Source organism: Clupea harengus, chromosome 8, assembly GCF_900700415.2.
Source record: "Clupea harengus chromosome 8, Ch_v2.0.2, whole genome shotgun sequence".
Lineage (NCBI taxonomy): Eukaryota > Metazoa > Chordata > Actinopteri > Clupeiformes > Clupeidae > Clupea > Clupea harengus.
This window is the reverse complement of record NC_045159.1, coordinates 26964172-26988192: the sequence shown is the minus strand read 5'-3', so window position 1 is coordinate 26988192 and position 24021 is coordinate 26964172. Positions and strand designations below refer to the sequence as shown.

The 24021-nt window shown below is 43.6% G+C and overlaps 1 protein-coding gene across 1 annotated transcript; it reads left to right on the top strand.

Moving 5' to 3' along the window:
• The first annotated feature begins 1338 nt into the window (after positions 1–1338).
• On the top strand, positions 1339–16883 carry LOC105893230 (short transient receptor potential channel 4). The gene is made up of 11 exons (XM_042708511.1): positions 1339–2720; positions 4124–4523; positions 6305–6823; positions 10948–11284; positions 11657–11796; positions 12698–13020; positions 13288–13483; positions 15194–15388; positions 15747–15788; positions 16008–16097; positions 16329–16883. The coding sequence occupies exons 2-11, from the start codon at positions 4146–4148 to the stop codon at positions 16881–16883; spliced, it is 2775 nt and encodes a 924-aa protein (XP_042564445.1). The 5' UTR covers positions 1339–2720; positions 4124–4145.
• Positions 16884–24021: the final 7138 nt, after the last annotated feature.

Here is a 24021-nt window from a genome sequence, read left to right as displayed (position 1 = left end):
CAAAAATGTTTTGAAATTCTGAGGGGAAATATCAGGGTGCATGAGGAAAAAGTGTGAGATTATTTGTGTGTAAATCCTATTTGATGTTGCTACTGTCTTGGTAATTATAGCTGTAGGAGTTATCAACAAAAGAAAGAATTTATTCTATTTGCAAGACAGAAAAAAAAGAATTGCATTGGATAAATTACTTCTGTTTGCACCAACTGACTTTTGAGGATGTTGGCAGGCATAAAAAGAGAAGAAAAACTGCTACTGACAAAAAGTTGACAAAAACCTTCGGTGGATCTTGACTTTCTGGGGGCTGGGGGTGGTGTGTGGCGCGTGTATAGTTTTCATGAACTGTCACTTCAGCTCTACTATGTTTTATACTGTTTAAGGTGAGCTTTGAGACGCCACACATACTCACCCAGGAAGGAAGCAGTTGTTTACGCAGTGACATTCTTCACCCCTCCATGCTGTTGGGTTGCTTACATGAACTGCCTCCAACTGTGTCTGCATGCAGGCCTTACTAACCTGATGGATGTTTACACGATTGTTCTGTTTCCACTCGCTTACCTTTTTTTTCAGTATGACAGTATGTAAAACTCAATTAATAATCAGTAATTTACACCACGGATGGAGTTTAAACCCCCTGTGCTTCTTTCACAAATGCAAACGGCAGCAACGAGCCCTCTCCCCCCAGTCTAGGGATCTTGCCCAGTGTCTTGCTAGGGCTTAATAGCCAATCAATTTTAATAAGTGAGGTCCCTTGGAGGCGGATAGTAATGGCGATTTAAACAGCTGCAATGGACGAATTGGCCTCTGGCCACCTCTCCCATGGACTACTCTCAGGATAAGCTTTAAAAGAAAGAAAAAATACAGTCAAGCCTGACATTAAAAGAGATTGACAATTTGGTTTTTACTTTTTTCACATCATATGAGAGCATGGTGTAGCTGTAAGTTAAAACACTTTTTTTAAAAGTGCATGCAGGTTAGAAGTGATTATTCTACAGCTATTGGAATTGAAAAATTTAAAACGACCTCCACATATCATACAAATATTTACCCAGGTCTCAGTCTCCAGCACTCAGCACATTCATATTTCATTTAGTTCAGGATATGTCAACTAGGTCAAAACACTGAGGCACTGACCCATAACCTATACAGTAAAGTAGAGTGTTAAGTATACTGCACATTTTGTTTGGAAATGGGAAAGGTATGATGCTACAATAGCCCTAAGGCTACACTGCCCATGAACGCCAGTTCACCCATGTTGCCTGTCGGGTGGTTGCTGCACATTCATAACCATAGCCTTCAGTAGTACCTCAACTCTACCACTTATGGTCAATTCTTCCCTAAAGTCAATATAATAACCAGCAACATCAGTGATGTCTTTCTCCTTGTGATTTTTTAACTGCAAAGCCCATTTCTCTAGCTGCTCTCTAAAGTCACAAATCTGTGTAGACTATAGGACCACATGCTCACTTCTTTGTCTGCCTAAAAAGTGGTTCACTCCTCTAATGTCTCCAAACCATCAAGCCTCTTCATGCCCTTCAGCATCTTCAATACCATCATTCTAAGGCCAGCACTTCGACTTCCACATCCTCTGGAGTAATCTCCTCTGCAATGGGGACACTCTGTAGGTAAGAATTAGAGTGAGTGAAAGACAAAAACGCGCATGTGTTAGCAAAGGTCCAGTGCACTTCAATATAGGGGGACTATGCTTTAATTCGTTTACTTAGGAATGTATTATCTTTCTTTCAGACAAAATATGGTGTAATTTGTCTTTTTGAATATGCTCAGCGCATTAATCTTGAATAGCCCATTGGGGGAGAGGCTATTTTGCTCTGAATTAATGAGCAGAGTAGTTGAGACTAACAGCACAGCATATTGCTGCACTGGGTCTAGTTATGGTTCAAGAGAATCTACACAGAAACATAGAAGAGATGAGAGACTTTCACCACAGAAAGTAGTAAAAAAATGGGGGGAAATCACAGTAATGGTGAACTTTTTCGAATGAATTAAAATTAATTTACATTTATTTACGCTACTTTCTCTTCCACCTCATCGCGGAAAGAGAGAATGCGAGCGAGAATGCAAGTGCCAGAGACAGCGAAAAAGATTTGCCAGCGTTTTCTTGTTCGAGGAGCGAAAACTGTCATCAAGTACGCTATGTAAGCTACTGAGGGGAGATCCGCATGCTGAGTGCGGTGATTCAGTTTGAGCAAAGAGGTGACAATCACACGTGAGACGCAGCAACAGCTGGATTCAAGTGCGGACTGACAACGGTGGGATACGGTCTCAGCAACCTATGCGCCAAATGTGTGAACGATCGCGTTATTACATTGGCTATTCAAATTGTTTTCGTTGGATTTCAGTTTATTTATACCAATTCATTTCTCAGTGTTTAAGGAAAAGAAGGCAGACTGAGTAGTTTCTGTCATCACAACAAAATAAATTATGGAAGTGACACACAACGCAGAGAGAACCGTTTGGAATGGATCCGAAGACATTTTTTTATCGGTTTAGCATCTGTTGACTGGTGTAACACTCAACTTCAAATGGAGCAGTTATTCACATCCTTTATTTCGGAATTGATTATTGCTTGTATGACTTAGGACACCTGAGTCGATGGATTTATGGTCAGTTCTGTGACATGGATTGCTGTCCCCAGAGCACCTGTTGTGCGTTTGTTTCTGTATCAATGGAGAATAGTGTAGAAGCACATCCTCAGTTAAAAGGTGAGTAGTCCATACATGCCTGCGTTGTGTCACTAACGAATGCTACTGTTTTATTTCCAAGCGCACATCTGATAGATACCCTGATTTTCAGCGCCTTGAAACAAATAGCAGCAATTTGTTTTAGTGCTGGCATAAACGTTCAGCTGGAGCAGGGAAAAGTTGATAGATAATGGAATTGATGATATGGAGATGCGCATTCTTATTTGGTAGATTTGTCCGGTTTGTTTTTGCCTAGGCTAGGTAGCTCACGGCTGTAAAAAAGTTGACCAACCTGTGAAAACGTATAGGGAACTAGGTGCCCTATGAAATACTCGGCAATTTCATCCTCAGCCATACGTCTCTCAAACTGTGAGCCTGAAAGGATCGAACACGTTCGTGGAAGACCCACTTTGACTCTCTTTACCCTGAAACAACTCGTATTTGCCATTAACCCGTCAGAAACAATAGTGAAATCAAATAAAGGTCGAGCGACAGCAATCCCCTCATCTTCTTCATACTCCCTTTGAAGCACAGACAAAATGTCAGGTCCTGCCGAACTAGGTGGTGGCTTAGGGCCCCACATGCTATTATTCTTTATTTGCCAAGAATTTTGCAACAAAAATGGAATGAAGAAAACACATAGTTTAATACCCTTGCTAGCGAAGTTCTTCTTGCATAACCAGCCCTATTTTCACTAAAGTAATTTGTCTACATCTAACCTATTATCAAAGCAATGGTAGGAGAGGAAATTAGTCCTTTGACTCATTTATTGTTCAGCAGCAAAACGTGTTTAGGGTGTGCAGAACAGTCCCAGTAAAGTCAATGACTTACCCTGTGCTTTTCAGATTGCTAGCATTACTGTCACCTTCCATCAACAAACCCAGAGCATGATTCTGTAGGTTGGCCTGCAGTAGGAGCTGAGATGACCTTGGTCTCTGATAGATAACGCTGGCCTCAGTACAATTTGATGTGTCTTACATTGACAGTAATGCAGACCTTCTGAGTCCTGGATGATTCATAGAGTACATTTGTTTTCAATTAAAGCTGTGTCAGTCAGTCTAAATGTTCATAAATGTAACATGTGGCACATTGTATGATGTTTTACATGTTAAGAGCTGTTGGGATTAGGTCAATGAACAAGCATTAAACCAATTCTCTATTTAGAATAGATTTGCAAAGCACAGAATGGCGTCAAAACACTAACCAGAGAGAATAAATTATTTAATAAATCTGGTATCATTATTGTTATTATTAACATTATTATATTTAGTTAGTTTGACAGCATTCACGCCACATTCTGTGCCCCTTGAATGGGGGCCACCAGGGAGCAAAAAAGCCTAGGGCCCCCAGAAAAAGGCCCCTAGGGTCGGTGATGAACCATTGTAAATACTGCATCTCTGTCTTTCTCTCCTCTCTCTAAGCAGCTTCAGTGATGGCTTAGCAACAATGTCACAGCTGTACTACGGTCGAACAGACAACTCTTCATACCAGGACCGCATCCCTTTACGAATCGTGAGGTCCGAGTCTGAACTCTCTCCACAGGAAAAGACCTACCTGACGGCAGTAGAGAAGGGAGACTATGCCAGTGTGAAGCAGGCACTGGAGGAGGCTGAGATCTACTTCAAGATAAACATCAACTGCATCGATCCGCTCGGACGCACAGCGCTGCTCATCGGCATCGAGAATGAGAACTTGGAGATCATCGAACTTTTGCTCAGTTTTAGCGTTTATATCGGGGATGCCTTGCTTCATGCCATCCGCAAGGAGGTGGTCGGCGCCGTGGAGCTCTTGCTCAATCACAAGAAGCCCAGCGGGGGGATGCAGGTAAGGGGCTCTCCACGTGCATCGGTGTTGTGCATGAAAGAGAAAAAGGCTGCATTCAAACTCCCAGAGAGACTCTCATATCGAGGAGCATGAGTCATGAACTGTGCCCTCCTTGCGCATTCATCCATCCAACAAACATCACAGAAGAATGAATGGCTTTCTCTCAGTTCTTCCTTATCACCTTTCATGCACATTTCTCTCTTTCTTTCTTTTCTTTCATTCTGTCTTTCACTCACATTGGCTATGTCTCAAATAGATTCTATTTATAGATCTATTTTACACATTTAGTACAGTTTCATAGGGTTCATTCAGTACACTGCCTTAAGCACCTGTGGAACAAGATAAAGCATGCTGTTTTGTACCATGTCTAACACTGCTGACACATTTGAGTTCTAGGTCTGTCATATCTCAATAATATATTAGCTATGTGATCAAACCTAATTTGAACTTGTGTTATATTCATTTGAAAACATTTTAAGAATAGTTATATTACAGTTTATGTGTGTTATTTGGCATGCTTATGATGCTATGGTTGCCATGGTATGCGCGTGGCATATATTTTAGCATTTCTTGCATTTGTTTCTGCACTGGCTGAAATGCTCCAGTGGTTGAATGTTTGTTTAATTGGTTTTGTGGTTGATGAGAGGTGGATGATTTATGAAATTCTGCCTGTTTGAGACTCTGAGGCTGATGTCAAATGCACTTTTGCATCGTTACTCCTGAGGTAACCCACATGTACCATGGTGCACTTAGATGGTTTGAGTTTGGTTAAGTGCACCATTTACAGACAAAAGAGTGGAGGTTCATTGGTCAATCAGAATATGCGGTTCAATCAAATGCTGATTTTAATATGCGGACACTTAATGAGTGCACACTCCTTGCTAATATAAATGGCACACATCCAGCACCTCCTCACAAGAATAGATGAATAAGCACCTGCTATGAAGTTTTCCTTTAGTTCTGCTGGTATTTTGCCTGTTGAATAGGATGTAGGGATAAAGGACAGCAGTTCATGGTGTGTCAGACCAGCTTGGCAGCCCCTCACACGCTGGCAGTGGCGGCTCTCCTGGCAGCTGAGACATTGGTTTTCCACCTGATTAGCTGAGAAAATCATGGCTTGTACAGAGAGCTAAGCGTGTTCCTAATCACCCCCTCGCCTCACTCGTTCTGCTTCCTCACTGAAGAACACTCACTAACAGGATTTCTTTTTTTTTTTATTCCAACCACTCTGATGTTCCAGTACATAATTTCCGTTCTCAGCTCTTTTTTTTTTTTTAACTCTCCTTGTCTGCTGGCCCCGAAATCACTCGCTGTCTGTTTTGACTGAATGCGTTTCTCATTTCTTTTAACTCAGTCATTTGTGGTCTTCCGCTCAGTGCCTTCAGGATTGCCGAAATTGATGAAAAGCCCTGGCTGTGGTACAGGCAAGGAAATTAAAAACCAGATAATGAAAGGAAGTGGGTTTTGAAGACATGTACTGACCAGGTCAGTGGGCACAGTAAAGAACGGATGCATTAGCCCGCGGTAGAATATATCTGATTAAGCTGGACCTCAGTGTTTGAGTGACAATTACAAATCAAGTCACTCCAGTTTGTCAGTTTTTATGAGTTTAACCACATGGTTACCTAAACAGACATTAGGTCATTTCCTATGCCCTGTTAGACATTAAACGTCTGTGTATTCTTGTCAGGCCTGCTCAACGTGGTCAGCTGATGAACTAATGAAATCAATGAAGTTCTGCTCAAATAGGTGTGAAAGCTCTGCATATCCTATTTCCCCAGGTGCCGCCCATTTTGCTCGACAAGCAGTTCTCGGACTTCACCCCGGATATAACCCCCATCATCCTGGCCGCGCACACCAACAACTATGAGATCATCAAGCTGCTGGTCCAGAAGGGGGTGTCGGTGCCGCAGCCGCACGAGGTGCGCTGCAACTGCGTGGAGTGCGTGTCCAGCTCGGACGTGGACAGCCTGCGGCACTCGCGCTCGCGCCTCAACATCTACCGGGCCCTGTCCAGCCCCTCGCTCATCGCCCTGTCCAGCGAGGACCCCTTCCTCACCGCGTTCCGCCTCAGCTGGGAGCTGCAGGAGCTCAGCAAGGTGGAGAACGAGTTCAAGTCGGAGTACGAGGAGCTGTCGCGCCAGTGCAAGCAGTTCGCCAAGGACCTGCTGGACCAGACGCGCAGCTCCCGCGAGCTGGAGATGATCCTCAACTACAGGGACGACGTGAACCCGCTGGAGGAGGACGCGAGCAACGACTTGGCGCGGCTGAAACTTGCCATCAAGTACCACCAGAAGGAGGTAGGGAGACAACCCAAGGCGTCATTAGAGTACCTGACAACTGATGTAGGGGAAACAAACAGCGGGTTTGGAGTGGTGATGTGTTACGCTATAGGTACATAGGCCATGCAGAGTGGGATTTGTTTATGGCAGGCACGAAAGGGACAGGAGAACATTGCAGCCCTAGCATGGTAGTTAGTCAGTGCTCACACAGTCAGTCCAAAGCCCAGCTGGGCCTCTGCTGTGCATTCTCTGGAACCAGCACATCTAGAACTGCACCAAACCAAACCCAACCACAACATGCCACGCCCCACCAAACCAAACCAAGCCCAACCACAACATGCCACGCCCCACCAAACCAAACCAAGCCCAACCACAACATGCCACGCCCCACCAAACCAAACCAAGCCCAACCACAACATGCCACGCCCCACCAAACCACACCAAGCCCAACCACAACATGCCACGCCCCACCAAACCAAACCAAGCCCAACCACAACATGCCACGCCCCACCAAACCAAACCAAGCCCAACCACAACATGCCACGCCCCACCAAACCAAACCAAGCCCAACCACAACATGCCACGCCCCACCAAACCAAACCAAGCCCAACCACAACATGCCACGCCCCACCAAACCAAGCCCAACCACAACATGCCACGCCCCACCAAACCAAACCAAGCCCAACCACAACATGCCACGCCCCACCAAACCAAAGCAAGCCCAACCACAACATGCCACGCCCCACCAAACCAAACCAAGCCAAACCAAACCAAACCAAACTAAACCAAGTAAAAACAAAACCGGAAAAGTAAGGATGGTTCTATTGTGAACTGCCCCCAGGACCTAATCATTAGTGTTCCAGTCATTTAAATGAAGTTTCTCTTCATGGCTTTTCACTCCGTCAGTCCAAATCTTTTGGCTGTACACACGCAGTAAGTGAGTAGATTCACAGGCTGTAGAGCTGATTAAAGCTGGTTAAATCTCCTGTATTAGTACAAGTTCTCAAATGGGCATATTTTGCCCTCTTCTGTACATGTGGAGCATTGCAGGGAGGAAGCTTTATGCTTGCCAAAAAGTTGAGTACTCCATCACATTCTTTCACTGTGAGGTCTTTAATCTGTCGTTTAGTTAGATGTTGTTACACAAAATCAAGAAACCAAATTGACCAAATGAATATTTAAAATGTAATTTGTTCGTAATCTTTATACAAAACTAAACCTTGCAATGCAAGGTAAACAATGTATTTGTTAAGTACATCTGCAAGGTCATTTCAAATGTATATATATATATATGGTAACCTCCTGTGTTGTTAATCTAACTACACACGTGATGTGATGAGCTACAGCCCAATTTGCCTGGATTGATTGAGAGAGCTATGAGAGAGCAGCATGGTAAAAAAAAGAACAGAACACTCCTGTCCATCCCTGACCGAGACAGACGGTTCAATTGGTCCCCGGGCGCTGAGAAGCTGCCCACTGCTCCTGGAGGATCCTGGAGGAGGGACGATCTGGGATGGGTTAAAGGCAGAAAATAAATTCACGGCGACCTCAGGCCTGCGTGTGCGTGTGTGTGTGTGTGTGTCCTGTGTCGCCTACATATATATAACACGTGTGTGTTGCAGTGAGTCGTTTGTGCAATAAAAAAACTGACAGCAGTCAGCCTTGTTTGTTTGTTTGTTGTAATTGAGTCCAAGGAAAGAATGTCATTGCCGCCATCGCTCACCAAAGGGGATAAGCATCAGCCTCGTCGGGGCCCCCTGAGCAAAGGCAGGAAAAGCAAATATTAATGTCCTCTCTCCAGGACTTAACTTTGATATGGATCTGTGGAAGTCTTTGTTCCCATGGCAACGTGGGAGTGGAGTGGCCCCAATCCTCTGCAGTCTCTGGTGTGTGTGTGTGTGTGTGTGTGTGTGTGTGTGTGGCTGTTGAGGTGGAGGCTGGATTGCTGTGAACTTTAGCATTAGCATTAGCATTAGCATTAGCCCGCTGCATCACGTCAAATTGCACGGCTCACAGTGAAATCATGCGTAACAGGGGGGCCTCATTAGCATGTTGGTAAAGCGGAACAATCAGCGCCGGAGAGGAGTATATGGCTGATCATTGGGGGTGATGATGGTGTAATGATGGGTTTTCCATATCATTAATGATTTCAATTTGTGTACAACGTGTACATTAGCTCGATAACTAAACCCTGCTACGTTGCTATATCTCGCAGCTATCAGTCAGGCCTAGTGGTTTGTTTGGTACTGGTTGTCAATGTCAGGTTCAGTGTTTGTAAGTCATTTGACCTACACATGCACACATGTGAATGTCAGATCAGCCATATCCATATCCACAGTGTTGCCAATGTATAAATAAATACAGTTTAGAGGCCCTAAAGCCAAAGGGGTGAATGTGAAAGACATTAGTAGCAGAAGATTGGATGAAATTAATCATCCATATTTAATGCCTGCCCAAAGATAGTTTGTGGCAGATTACGTATGCCACCCGTGAGAAATTGCATCATCAAGGGTTGCCCCAGTTTTTGAAGTGAATGATAAAAAGAACCATGACAAACAAATGACAGGGTTTTTTGAACCTGCTTCTTGTGGGGTATTTCTGTTTCAGCTTAAACCAGAGTACACAAAACAGAGAACATCTAATAACCACCATATGATACGCCTTTCCTCAATCAGATCAATGGAAATCATATTCATGCATGTTGAAGCATTTTATGGTGGTATGCCTTGTGGCAACAGAGAACTCTGTCACTGTCTCACCTCTTATGACCTTACAAAAAATACAGGTACAGTATAGAGACTTAAAACAAAACTATGAAAATTAGGTATAATAAGCTGTGGCATTATGACTGTCAAAACAGTACAGTTTTCCCAGAACTTATGTCAACACTATATTCTTGATGATACGTCCCCCAGCACTAACCCAGGCACTTGAGAACAGCAGGAGATGCATTCTGACAAGTGGGAGCCACTGCTGTGAAACTCCAGGGGTGTCTTCTGATTATAAGCCTCTTCAGATCCAGCCGGCCTGTAGACATGATCACTCCTGCTCCTGCTCCTTCTCCCTGTCACGCGTCGGCATCTTGTATTGGATGTAAACTGCACAGCAACATAGTTTGAATTGATTGCTGGACAGCCTCTTCTGTGTTACTGTCATGATGCTCTTTCCTCTGGATAGCACAAATGGCACGAGCACCTTTTTTTTCAACCCCTGCTCTCCTCTGGCAGTTCAGTCAATCTGTATTCATCACCCGTGTAAATCACGTTTGGTTGATTTGGCCTCAAATCAGATGTGTGTGTGTGTGTGCGAAACAGATGTTTGGAGAGGACGTAGTTCTTTCTTGTCGTTCCTCTCGGGAGGGTGGTGATTTCGAGTAATCGAAGCCAACGCTGGAAGAGCTGAAAGCAGAAACATTTGTTCCTCTGCATTCCATCATCAAACGCCTCTTGTTTTTAATTAAAGTATGTCATCGGTTGCCTTCCCGAAGAAGGAGCCGTTTCTGCATGGATATTGTGCACGGCTTCACAGAGGAGAGTGGACCTCATACTGTGCTGTCACATTGTCAAGGGGTCCTTTGTCTTGGTCAGTCAGCTAAATGAAACCAGATGAACGCTGTTTTCACTACTGTTTCTGCATTGTCTGATCGTGTTTTTTTTTTTAATTATCTAAGTTCGTAATGTATTGTGTCTAATGCCTATGTGTACATTTGAATGCGTTCAACATTAAGCTGGATAAGAAGTTCAGTCTGTGATCTTCCAGAGTCCATCTTGGATGAGGGAGATGAGGTTTGATGGAGATGGTATTGGTTTAGGGACATCATGCTGCACCATTGAGAGTAAAGTCCTGCATTATTTTCCTTATTTATTCACCATGACCTTTTACAAGCTGGGTGGGGAGAGGGGTCCATTATCATAAATAATATTACAGTTCACGGTCAAAGACCATGAGCCAGTCCATTTAGGGATGTTTCAAGGACATTTAGGGTGAAACCCTGATCTCCAGAGCTCGGATAGAATGTTAAACTGCCTATGCTGTTTCAATCTGCACTATTTGCTCCTTCCTTTGTGTGCTGTTATACCATAGGCCTAAACCCAATAAACTGATATTATTTGTGTTGTTTTCTGTCCGCTGCGTTTGTTTAGTTTGTGGCCCAGCCCAACTGCCAGCAGCTCCTGGCGTCCCGCTGGTATGACGAGTTCCCTGGTTGGAGGAAGCAACACTGGATGGGGAAGTCGGTCACGTGCATCTTCATCGGCCTGCTCTTCCCCCTCTTCTCGCTGTGCTACATGACCGTGCCCAAGAACACCTTTGGGCTTTTCATCCGCAAGCCCTTCATCAAGTTCATCTGTCACACAGCGTCCTACCTCACCTTCCTCTTCCTCCTCCTCCTGGCCTCCCAGCACATTGTCCATTCCCAGGCAGATAGGCAGGGCCCTAAACCCACCATAGTGGAATGGATGATCCTTCCCTGGGTCTTAGGTACCTTTTTAGCAGACACTTCTATCCACAGCATACTATAATACTTTTTTTAATACATTTTTAGACTAAATCATACTGCATTTATCATTTTTTCCAGCCTTATTTATTGTCAGGTCATATATTTTAGTATTCAGAGCTTAGTCTAACAGTCTATCTACTATCTATTGTCTATGAGTGAAAGCTAGCTGCATCTCACCCTGTGTTTGAGGTAATGTCAGCCAGTTCTGAGCCAGTGTGGGCATTAGGAGATTGTGTAGTATAGCCACGTTGTAAGATAACAGCTCCTTGAGCAGGCTAATATCCTTGTGGGGAGGCGAAAATGTGTGTGAAGTGGAGGATTATGAAATAATGTGAATTCATTTATCCGTGCAGGTTTCATCTGGGCAGAGATTAAGCAGATGTGGGATGGCGGCTTTCAGGACTACATCCATGACTGGTGGAATCTCATGGATTTTGTCATGAACTCCCTTTATCTGGCCACCATCTCCCTGAAGATCGTTGCATTCACAAAGGTATGAAGGCGGGAGGCCAAATAGTAACTATCTCTCTGGACCATAGGTAATGTACATCTTAGACAAGAGCCGTTCTCGTATGTATGGACCTTGCTTTGTAATGATAAGGTGAAAAGGTTCAAATAATGTTGACACAGAGATAGTCTTCATGACAGTACAACAGGTATGGATGTGATCTGTCCGTCAGTGTTACACATGTTACAGATTATGTATTATGAAAGGAAAGTAATAGGAAATATGTTGTACAAAGCCAGAGAAAACAAGCAGAAAAAGCCTCTATTAAACACGATCTCTGTCTTTTCAAACAGACTCCACTGACAGAGAACAGAAAACCAAACAACCACCACCACTGTAATCAAATCCAAAATTGCAATCTGTTTGGCCCTTGCAATCTGTTTGGCACACCACATAGTCCTCTCACTTCCATACTCCTTTGGGGAAACTAAGTCAAAATCAAAAAGAATTCAGTCAAGTGCTTTTACACATTGGTTTTACCCTTCCAAAAGTCCTTGTCATGGTCTAGTGTCTTGTTTATTTATGAAGACATTCTCTGCCTGTCTGGTAGTGATATTAAACTCATGTCACTTGATACTCGTGGTTATGTGCGGTCCTTGTTGTAGATCCCTCTAGATTTATGCTGCCTTTATTTGCAATCTGTGGGGTTTTCACAAGTCAGTCCAAGTGACGTTGGAGAACGTGTTTAAAGCTCAGTAATGATCATTTTATAAGGAGGACTGTAAATTAAATGACTTGTGGATGATGAGTGTCTTTCTCTCTCTTTCTGTCTCTCTCTCTCTCTCTCTATCTCTTTCTGTCTCTCTCTCTCTCTCTCTTTCTCTCTCTCTCTCTCTCTCTTTCTCTCTCTCTCTTTCTGTCTGTCTCTCTCTCTCTCTGTTGTCAGTATGGTGGCGAGAAGCCAAGGAACGAGTGGGAGATGTGGCACCCCACCCTGGTGGCCGAGGCCCTGTTCGCCATCGCCAACATCTTCAGCTCGCTGCGCCTCATCTCCCTCTTCACGGCCAACGCACACCTGGGCCCGCTGCAGATCTCGCTGGGCCGCATGCTGCTGGACATCCTCAAGTTCCTCTTCATCTACTGCCTGGTGCTGCTGGCCTTCGCCAACGGCCTCAACCAGCTGTACTTCTACTACGAGACGCAGGCCAAAGACGAGAAAGACAACTGCAAGGGAATCCGTTGTAAGGACCAGAATAACGCTTTCTCCACGTGAGTGAAGGCTTTACTAGACACACCAAGGCTTTACTAGACACACCCCTGATTCATCATGTTACATTCGATTTGAATATCAAAGTTGAATTAGTTAAAATACATACCAAGGAAATGAAATGAGGTGCAGGAAATTACATCTCACTGAATAACATCCATTGACCCTATAGTAAGTTACAATGGTAAGACATATGGTGAAACTGAAATCTACTTCCCTGTACTGGCCTTGCCTCTTTTTATCTTGGATCTCTCTTCTGTTTGGTGCAGGTTGTTTGAGACGCTGCAGTCCCTGTTCTGGTCGGTGTTCGGCCTGATTAGCTTGTATGTCACCAATGTCAAGCCAGACCACGAGTTCACTGAGTTTGTCGGAGCGACCATGTTTGGAACTTACAACATCATCTCTCTGGTGGTGCTTCTGAACATGCTTATTGCCATGATGAACAACTCCTACCAGCACATTGCTGTAAGTTCCCCGTGACATTCCACCATGCTCTTTGTCCCTCGTGTTATTGTTTGCATCTGTTTTAGTCTATTAGTCACACCCTCTTCCTGCTGATGATTGGAAAGCTGTAGGGTTTAAATCGATGACTCATTTGATGGATCCTTCTTTCTTTCTTTCTTTCTTTCTTTCTTTCTTTCTTTCTTTCTATCCTTCTTGCCTTCTTCTCTCTGTCTCACACATATATGCATACATACGTACAGAACCAGTCAAAAGTTTGGACTCAACATCTCATTCAGTGTTTTTTTTTCTTTTTAGATTAAAACCTAAGACATCAAAACTATGAAAGGACACATATGGAATTATGTAGTAAACAAAAGGGTGTTAAACAAACAAGAATATGTTTCATATTTTAGATTATTCAAAGTAGCCACCTTTTGCTTTGATGACAGCTTTGCACACTCCTGGCATTCTCTCAATCAGCTTCATGAGGTAGTCACCTGGACTGGTTTTCCAACAGTCTTGAAGGAGTTCCCAGAGGTGCACTTGTTGGCTGCTTTTCCTTCCCTCTGCGGTCCAACTCATCCCAAACCATCTCAATTGGGTTTAGGTCGAGTGATTGGTTGGTCTTGTTCAAATAACCCATTGCATAGCCTGGAGGTGTGTTTGGGGTCATTGTCCTGTTGAAAAACAAATGATGGTCCCACTGAGCGCAAACCAGATGGGATGGCATGTCGCTGCAGAATGCTGTGGTAGCCATGCTGGTAAAGTGTGCCTTGAATTTTGAATAAATCACCAACAGCGTCACCAGCACCCCCAAGTACCCCCACACCATCACACCTCCTCCTCCATGCTTCACGGTAGGGGAACCACACATGCAGAAACCATCTGCTCACCTTCTCTGCGTCTCCCAAAGACACAGTGGTTGGAACCAAAAATCTTAAATTTGGACTCATCAGTCCAAAGTACAGATTTCCTCTGGTCTAATGCCCATTCCTTGTGTTTCTTGGCCCAAGCAATTATCTTCTTGTTGTTGTTCTTCCTCAGTAGTGTCTTCTTTGCAGTGGCAATTCGACTATGAAAGCCTGATTTATCCCCTCTGAACAGTTGACGTTGAGATGTGTCTGCTACTTGAACTCTGTGAAGCATTTATGTGGGCTCTAATCTGAGGTGCTGTTAATTGGCGGTTTTCTGAAGCTGATGACTGTAATTCATTTATCCTCTGCAGCAGAGGTAACTCTAGGTCTTCCTTTCCTGGGGCAGTCCTCATCATAGCGTTTAACGGCTATTCACTGTGCACCAACCCTGCCTCTGCATAACACAACTGATGGTCCCAAAGACATAAGAATGAACTCTTGACAAGGCATACCTGTAAATTGAAAATCAGTCCAGGTGACTACCTCATGAATCTGTTTGAGAGAATGCCGAGTGTGCAAAGCTATCATCACAGCAAAAGGTGGCTACTTTGATAACATATTCTGGTTTGTTTAACACCTTTTTGTTTATGTGTTCTTTCATAGTTTTGATGTCTTCAGTATTAATCTACAATGTGGAAAATAATAAAAAATAAATAAAAAACATTGAATGAGAAGGTGTGTCCAAACCTTTGACTGGTACTGTACATACATACATACATACATACATACATACATACATACATACAAAATCCCAGGCAAACACAAACAACAAAAGTTAAATTGTAAGTCCCATATAAACATTGGGTATTTATTTCAGGATCATGCTGACATCGAGTGGAAATTTGCCAGGACTAAGCTGTGGATGAGCTACTTTGAAGAAGGGGGTACTCTACCTCCTCCTTTCAATATCATCCCCAGCCCAAAGTCCCTCTGGTACCTCTTTAAGTGGACCAAGAAGCGCATCTTCAGGAAGAAAAGAATTGAAAGAACCGAGACTTTTGAAACGATTGGGGTAAGACAACTCGAACATATATTGAACAAACCCCACTTTAGCACACAGCAATTATGTGGTATAAAGAGATACACAATGAATACACACACACACACACACCATAGCACTTAAGCTATGAACAGGGAGTAAACAAACTGAATGTGTAGTCCCTAGAGGACAGGGGAAAACAAGTATGAAAGCTTTAACACTGTGGCCTGTTTTTGTGCAGTGCCAGCCGCCTTCCATTTATTATCCATCCTCTTTGTGGGAGTTCAGGCAGAGAAGCATCTATCGGTAATGTAATAGAGTAAAGAAGGAGAGCGCTTGCCTCTCTGTCAATGTAAAGTCAATGGAGTCTAATCACCTCCATCTTTTTCAGAGACGTGCTGCTGAGAACGTGCGAATAAATCACCAGTACCAGGTAATGATGTCTCCTTCAGAGCAGAACGGCCATTAGTGTTGTCCGTAACCGTGTGCCGGAGTCTCCGCCGCTGCTGCGTTTAGCCCATTTCTGCTTTGATTTATGTGGTTGCAGCATTTGCTGCTAGGCACAATTAGCATAGCACAAAGTCGGTTACTAAACTCATTAAGGTTTGACTAATCAATACGAATCACTGAGGCTTTTGTCTGTGTCTTAAAGGAAGTTCTCAAAAATTTAGTCAAGAGATATGTGGCTGCAATGATCAGAGATGCGAAGACAGAGGAAGGACTGACAGAAGAAAATTTTAAGGTATACAATTTCAGACACTACATGCAGTACAATTCTAATGACCTATCCTGATACACATACAGTATATGCAGTTTGTTTTTGTCATTGTATTGAGGTAATTTTATAGAAAAAACTGAAGTGAACATTATTCATTCAAAGAGTTAAGTATGTGGTTGAAGTATATGCATATATTTGCATCTAATTACGAATGGAATCTAATAAGAAATGTTGTTGACAATGTGTTTGCCTTAGGAACTAAAGCAGGACATATCCAGCTTCCGATACGAGGTGCTAGGCATGTTGAAAGGTGGCAAACCTGGCCTGCAGGCGGTCAAAGGGAGCGCTGGGTCCTCTAGCCTGCCGTTTCCTGACCACTCTCACAGGTGCTCTCAGCCACCAGCACCCTCTGGGCAGCTGAAGAGCAAACTCAACCTGTTCACCGCCGCTTCCATGCTGCAGCAGGGAGGCGCCAAAGCAGCGACCCGGCCGCCTGAGCCCTTCGGCGGCCTGGCCAACGGCTCCGTCCCCGGCCTGGCCGCGGAGGGCCAGCAGGCCAACACAGAGGCTTCCTCCGACCGAGACCAGGGTGCGCTGCAGCTGCGCCAGCGAGGCGCGGGCCAGTCGCAGATCTACTCCGTGTCCGAGGAGGTGGGGGAGTGGGACAGAGACGAGGCGAGGAGCGTGGATGGAGACAGGGGCGCCGCCATGGAAACCGCGGAGCCGTCCAGCGAAAGAAGGATGAATGATGAAAGAAAAGACTCCCAGAAGGACGAAGAACAGACAGAGGGTAAAGAGGGTGCCAAGTAGCCGAAGGCAGGAGAGGGTGAGCGGAGACAAAGAGTTCTGTGCAGGAAGAAATGCAAAGGGAGGACATGAAAGGTGATGCATACACAAAGACGGAGAGAGCTGGAGAGTAACAATGACAATCAAAGAGCTCTCAGGATGCTTAAGAGCCAGTCTCAGAGGCTTGACTTCCTACTGATTGACTATAGAGCAGACAGAAGTGGCTTAAACTTGCGCTCAGTCTCTTTCCCTCTGAGACTTAGAAAGCTCCAGCTGAGAATACTAACGTGGGGATTGTCAAAAGCTCATTAAGAGGCATTTAGACTGACAAGCTAGAATATACCTGGCATGGAAGGAAATGTAGGTACTTTTAGTTTCATGGCTGTTTGTCATTAGGTGTTTCAGTAGCACCTCTATAAACCCCCTCTCTACGATCCATGACCAGTGCGTCTATAGCACATGAAATGCACAAAAGTGCATGATGCTCAGAGATGGTCAAACCTTTATACACATTGAAACTTGAAAGGGTGGCAAATGGCTTGTGAGGGCAAATGTTGACCTGAATTCTCATGTCTGTCTGTCTTGTGATTGTACCAAGAAGTATAATGATCGTGGTGATTGCAATCGGAGTAAAACATACATTGCCAGTGAAACGTTACAGGTGTAAGACTAACATTACCATGTCATAAATATACCATGGTAGATGCTATACTCCATGTTCCCTTTATCAGTTGTTGTCTTGACAGCACTCATTCTTTTTTTTAAGTTAAGATAACTTATAAGCATGTGATGTAGGCTGTTATAGCATGCAACATGAGAGCTGCCATGATAAGTAGTTTAAACAGTGACAAGACACTGTAATATCATTGGTCAGTAACTGTCATAAGAAGCAATGGCAAGGATATGCAATCTGCAACGACGTTTTAAAGTTTTGGTTATGCTAATCTTAAGAACAGACGGTTCAAGTGACAGTGAGCACTACTGGAATGTTAAGCATTTCCTTCATTTACACACCATATTACTTTGGCCTGACTTCTCTTGTATCACTTTCTGTGGAAAGAGCAATAGCTGCATCTGATTATTACTACTCATTCCACACGGCCTTATTCTATTCATTTCAGCACTTTATACTACATTTTTGTCAGTGATGTCAGATATCAAAAGATACTATAATGCAGATTATACTAATACTCAGTATTTAATTCATTTTCTATGCAAACACATGATAAATATCCACAAAACAGCATGTCACAATAATGTTATACATTCAGTCATTCTGAACTGCATTGTGTCCATTATGATTTGCCATTGAAACTTTAGACTACATAGCCTGTTAGTTCCAGTGTCATGTAGTTCCATATAATCTATAAATAATCATCTGATATAAATGCATATCATACATCATATTGATTTTATTCACTCTTTGTTATATGCATTACTACATGGGTATTATGCATTTTGACAAATATAGTCAGAAGTTTTTTTTTCTGCAATGTGCTGCAACCGGTTTAGTTAATAGCATAATAAATCTCAATGAAACACCGATGTCTGAAGAATTAAAATCTGAAAAATTATATATTAAGTGGGTCAGCTGGTTGTTAATGTAAAATAAGGACAAATCTGATCTGGTTGGCCTTCAAACACCCATCGAGGCTAAAGCATCAGTGATTAGATCCTCTTTTGATTCCAGATGCATTATGAAGTGTGTTGAGATGTTTTAATGCATAAAAAAGGTCTTACGTGGTCTTACGTGGTCTTACGTGGTCTTACGTGGTCTTAGGTGGTCTTAGGTGGTGTTGCTCCTCATGGTTCTGGTTACGGTAAGAGGGTTAGACTGGTGGTTTCCAAAGTGTGGGGCGGGTCTCCTACTTACTGTAGTAATAATATGGTTGGGCCCTACTGTTTAATCTATATGTTAGAAGGGATAGCTAGACTCATTTTTAATATAACGGATATGCACCTAACATAAATCAATCCAAAGAATAGAACAATACTTAAAGCCGTACATGATACGGCCAGATTTGCTCCGTTTTAAAACTCTGATCAAATAAATTGAAAAAAAAATCAACAAAAAATATGAAATTGACCATTTTAAAATCAATTTTAAAGAAAAGCTATGCAACAGCTGATGGACACATAGATGTTTTTGCCTCACAGTGTTGGAGGGCTGCCATAACAAGTTTGGGAACCACTGGGATAGAACCTTTTACAAAGAACTATTACAAGCCTCCAGGAAGTACTTTCAAGGGAATCAAATGGATACTATGATATGAATATGTTCTTCTTAGGACTGTCAAGCTATTAAAAACATGAATTGAATTATTTACAGGCTTTGTGATTAATTAATTAGTTCTACCAAAGTACAAAAGTGAAAAAGCAAACAGGCCGTGGCAGGGTGACGTTCACCTCACTGGAAAACAACAGATACTACAATGAACTTTATTTAAATAAGAACACATTTTTTTTATTCCTGAGTAACCCATCTCAGCAAGCTAACTAACTTAGGTGACATCAGACTACAGGCATCATAGATTGTAATTAATCTGCGTTATTTAATTTATTTTTGACATGTCATTTTTCTATAATTAATTAATTGAAATGAATGTGTAATTTTGACAGCCCTAGCTCCACTATAACCACTAAAGGTAATTACCTACAATCCAGTGTTATAGGCTACTGCTCTTGGCTAGGCCCCATTTGTTCTGATTTAGGTTAATACTGAGAAAAGGAACATAGCTCAAGACTCATTCTGATTCAGATGATCAACTGGGGATAAAATATGTATTTTTCAGTTTTACATATTTAGCCTGTTTATAGCCACTATATCTCCCAAACTCAGTGTTTGCAAGGTTATAGAATACAGCGCGGAGTTATTGAGGAAGTTTGTCAGTCTGGACATTTTTGACAGTGGAGAGTTTAGTTCCTGGTGACGAGGATGCGAATTCATTTGACAATATGGTCGCTATCAGATGTTTTTCTAGACAATGCTAAATGTTGGGTAATTTCGATATGTAAATCTTAATAGAGTCAGCAAATGCCTTAAAGGCGCAGTCCGCAATTCTGGCAAAAGGTTGTTGATATTTGAGCTCTACAGCCAATCAAATTACATCACTCCCTTCCCTGCTCCAGAAGCCATGTGTTGACTGGCTGGAATTGTTTATGGCTCTGTCCGAGCAACTATGTTTGTATCCCATGTACAACGCCAGGGCTGTGTACGAACGCCAGAGTTTTATTTAGCGCATACAGAATGGACTGCGGGGAGCAATTCACAGTTCAACACAAACTGTATAGGAATCATGGAATCGCATATCGTGGACTGCACCTTTAATGCTATGCCTCTTGCTGTTAGATTTGGTGAATTTAATTTACTGTGTCTGATTAGATGGCTTTGACCACAACACTGACCACCGCCGTGGCTTTATTACATGACCTGTGGTTGTAAGAATTGTGAAGGGACTTTAAAGAGACTGCATGCACCTGCAGCTATAAAGCACGCGTGTTCTCACATCTAAAACACAAAACCCATTGTGTATTCTGAGGTTGTAGCTCCTCTTCCCCACCTGGTAATTTGTGAGGGCACGTAAGACGTGACCACAATACTGTATTGGGTCCTCAAAAATATTGGAATATAGTCAGTACTACTATTTTCCATTCCACAAGCAATTTTTTATATCAGTTAGAAAGCTAATTCTGTCAAAATGAAGATGTTAAACGTGTTTTGTGTAACAGGTAAGGCTTCTTTTCAACACATGATGAGAACGTTTACCACTTAGCTTGAGACATCCTCAAATAAATGAAGGTAGGAAAGTCAAGTTTGAGTCAGTTGTTAGTTTAGAAAAGATAATAGCAAGATTAGCTATAACCTGTTTTGAGCATGTTCATATAGCTGACATCACAGCTCATCATACACCATGGCAGGACACGTCGGTCTTTGTATCCAAAATGATATTCATTTGTGTGGTACGTGTTTACTATCCATAATACTCAGTTATAAAATTTGAATTGAAATGCGAAAGGATATGTGCTGAGTTGAAACACACTTATTACCCACAGGGAGTGTCGCAATCGTGTGTGTGTGTGAGAGTGTGTGTGTGAGTGTGTGTGGGTGTGTGAGTGTGTGTGAGCATGTGTGTGATCTGTGTCTATGAGAGTACCTCTCTTTATTTCACTGTGCAAAGCCGTATGGAAGCCATTATTTTCTACCCCCTGCTAAAACCCCCCACCACCAAATACATCTCTGCATCGGCCAGGAGGAGGGGCCCGGAGCCCCATCCTGTCTACCCCACAGTTTCATGCTTGATCCATTGTGCTGAGCTCCACTCCCACTGGAGGCCCTCCTACGGGTACAATAGTGTCCCACAGAGTAACACCAATAGCTGAGAGTGCTTTTGCTTATGTAACAGGCAGAGCTGAATTAATTCCACTTTTAGTAAGTATAGATATTTTTGTCACGGACCAGGGAGGCCAGGTGAAAGTCGGGCAAGGTCAAATCAGTTCAGAGTTTATAATCGAACAGTCTGTCAAAAAAACACAAAGTACAACAGGCTAGGGGTCCAGAGAGCGGGGCCAGGTAGTAGTCCAAAAACAAAGGCAGTGATCATAACAAGGCAAACTAACAGACCATGCAGAAGTTCAAAACATCAAGATTCAGAGCAGCAGGCAAAATCATATGCAGGTAAACCAGTCCAAGGCAGAAACCAGCGGAGGCATAAGAGCATTAAAACATGAACAGCGAACTTGGCCAAAATAAATCAGTTACAGTTGTATACTCACAGTTGACTGAGACATCTGTCTGAAAACTAGAAAGGGCCATCACACACACACACACACACACACACACACACACACACACACACACAAACACACACACACTGGTCTAGGTCCGACAGAGGGAGGAGACACAGGGAGGCTACACACAGGGCACGACATGACAGAATATATCCATAGGCCAACCACGAATGTGAGTTGCCTTAGAAAACCTGTCTACAGTAGTTCAAATGCAGGTGTTAGAGGTGGGAAGGCCGGTGACAAAATCCACTGCAAAGAGACCAGGGACGGTGAAGCACAGGAAGGGGTCTGAGAAGGCCAGCAGCTGGTTGGTTTGCAAGTGTTATTTCTGGAACAGTTGTGAAAGGCCGTCACAAAGGTCCTGATGTCCTGCTGCATCGTAGGCCACCAGAAGCGCTGCTTAAGAACAGAGAGGGTCTGTGCTACCGCGGGATGGCAGGCTAGAGGGGAGCTGTGTCCGCATTTGATTACCTGTGGTCAAACACAAAGAGGCCCTAAAAGACTGCAAGGTGGCCCATTGCCTGGGCCTGGATCTTTACACTTAGTCTTTAGGGACGCATAACCACTGTTCCAGAGAAAGGTGCTTCACTGTTCCAGAGAAAGGTGCTTCACTGTTCCAGAGAAAGGTGTGTTTGGAGGCCATGAGGACTCTGAGAGGAGTGGGCGATGAAGCTATATTTCCAGATAAGCCTGAAAATGAAAAAATGAGGAAATCCTATAAAAATGCTCGGGGCGAAACAGAGAGAATACATGTGCCCCTTGGGAGGAGTGGTGCCAGGTAGCAGCTCTATGGCACAGCCATATGGTCACTGTGGCGGGAGCGATGTGGGTCAGGCCTTGCTTAAGACAAGATGAAGGTCCAGGTGTTCAGGGGGAACATAAGAGAGGTCAATACACTCGTCTGGGTCAGGAGTTCGGGGAGCCACTGGAACGATGTGCGCTCCAGGAGAAGTTTTTTCCCCACGGCAGTGGTGCTCTAACAAGCCCCCTGCATCACACTGACTCTGGGTTTGCCAATTCCAATTCACAATTATTTATTATTATCTAATATTCTGTATTTGTCTTTTATTCTTGTTTTTGCTATTTTGTTGTTATGTTATGTGTTTTATGTCCTATGCACCAACCACCAAGATAATTTCCTGTATATGTAAATATACTTGGCCATTAAAAGAATTCTGATTCTGATTCTGATAGTACCGTCACTCCAACTGATATCTGGGCTGTGCAGGCAAAGCCAAGGGAGACTTAAAGACTTAAGAGGCACATGAGAGTTATCCGTGGCAAAACATTTCGATTTCTACATGATTTCCAGCAAACTCAAGACAACAGGCTCAGTTACGTGAGTGATCGGACAAAAGCCTGGTGCCATTCAACACTCTGGTCATTAGAGGAGAGTCTAGCTGTCCTTAACCAATACCAACCAACTCCTGTGCCAAGGAGGTCTGAATACCATTCTGGTCTGCCCCTGAGTCAAAGTGGAGTCTATCATGGAACAGCAGCCTAACAGAAAACCCCTGCAGCTCCTGGTGAGCGGGCTCCTTTAAAGGACAACGGGAAGAAGAAAGCCCTGACCTGCTCCTTTAAAGGACAATGGGAAGAAGAATGCCCTGACCTGCTGCAGTAGAAACAGGAGTTGGTCTCATGGCGACGTCGTCCGTCCTCAGGTGTTATCTGCTGATCTGCGTGGGATCAGGATCTGTTGGAGCGGCGATGACTGATGAGGGCGTAACAGCTCTGAATTTGGTTCTAGGGGGCTCTTTGCAGATCGTGTCGCTACAGGCGGGGAATCCACTCACTCAGCCAGGTCCATTAGGGCATCCTTGTCACCTGGTAACTCATAACTCATCCCTAATGGAGTTGTTTAGAGCATGATAAAAGGCATCAAACAAGGCACTGGCATTCCAGTCAACAGCGGCAGCAACAGTACGGAACAGAATGGCAAAGTAACATGACATACCCTGGCTTGTCCCTCGGATGCCTCAGAATGTTACAGTAGAACTCGACGTTGGCAGTCTGACCCTGGGGAATGTTACAGTACAACTCAACGTTGACAGTCTGACCCTGGGGGATGTGCAAATGACCTGAACTGTGGAACACTGCCCTTTGGCAGGGATGGATTAACGAACGGGCCTACCGGGCCCAGGCCCAGGGGCCCATGAGCTCAGGGGGCCCCTAGGCCAGAGCCTCTGCGTGAAGTCGCTGTTATGTATCTCTTATTTGTGGTTGAAAAAGGTGTATTTTATTCATTTGCTAATGGCTTTAATTGAGTGTACCTGTGCTGTGTTAGAAAAAACTAGATTAATGCGACAGTGATCAAGCATAACTTTTTGGGACTGCTCAGGATACCTTATGGTATATATCCCATCAAAATGGC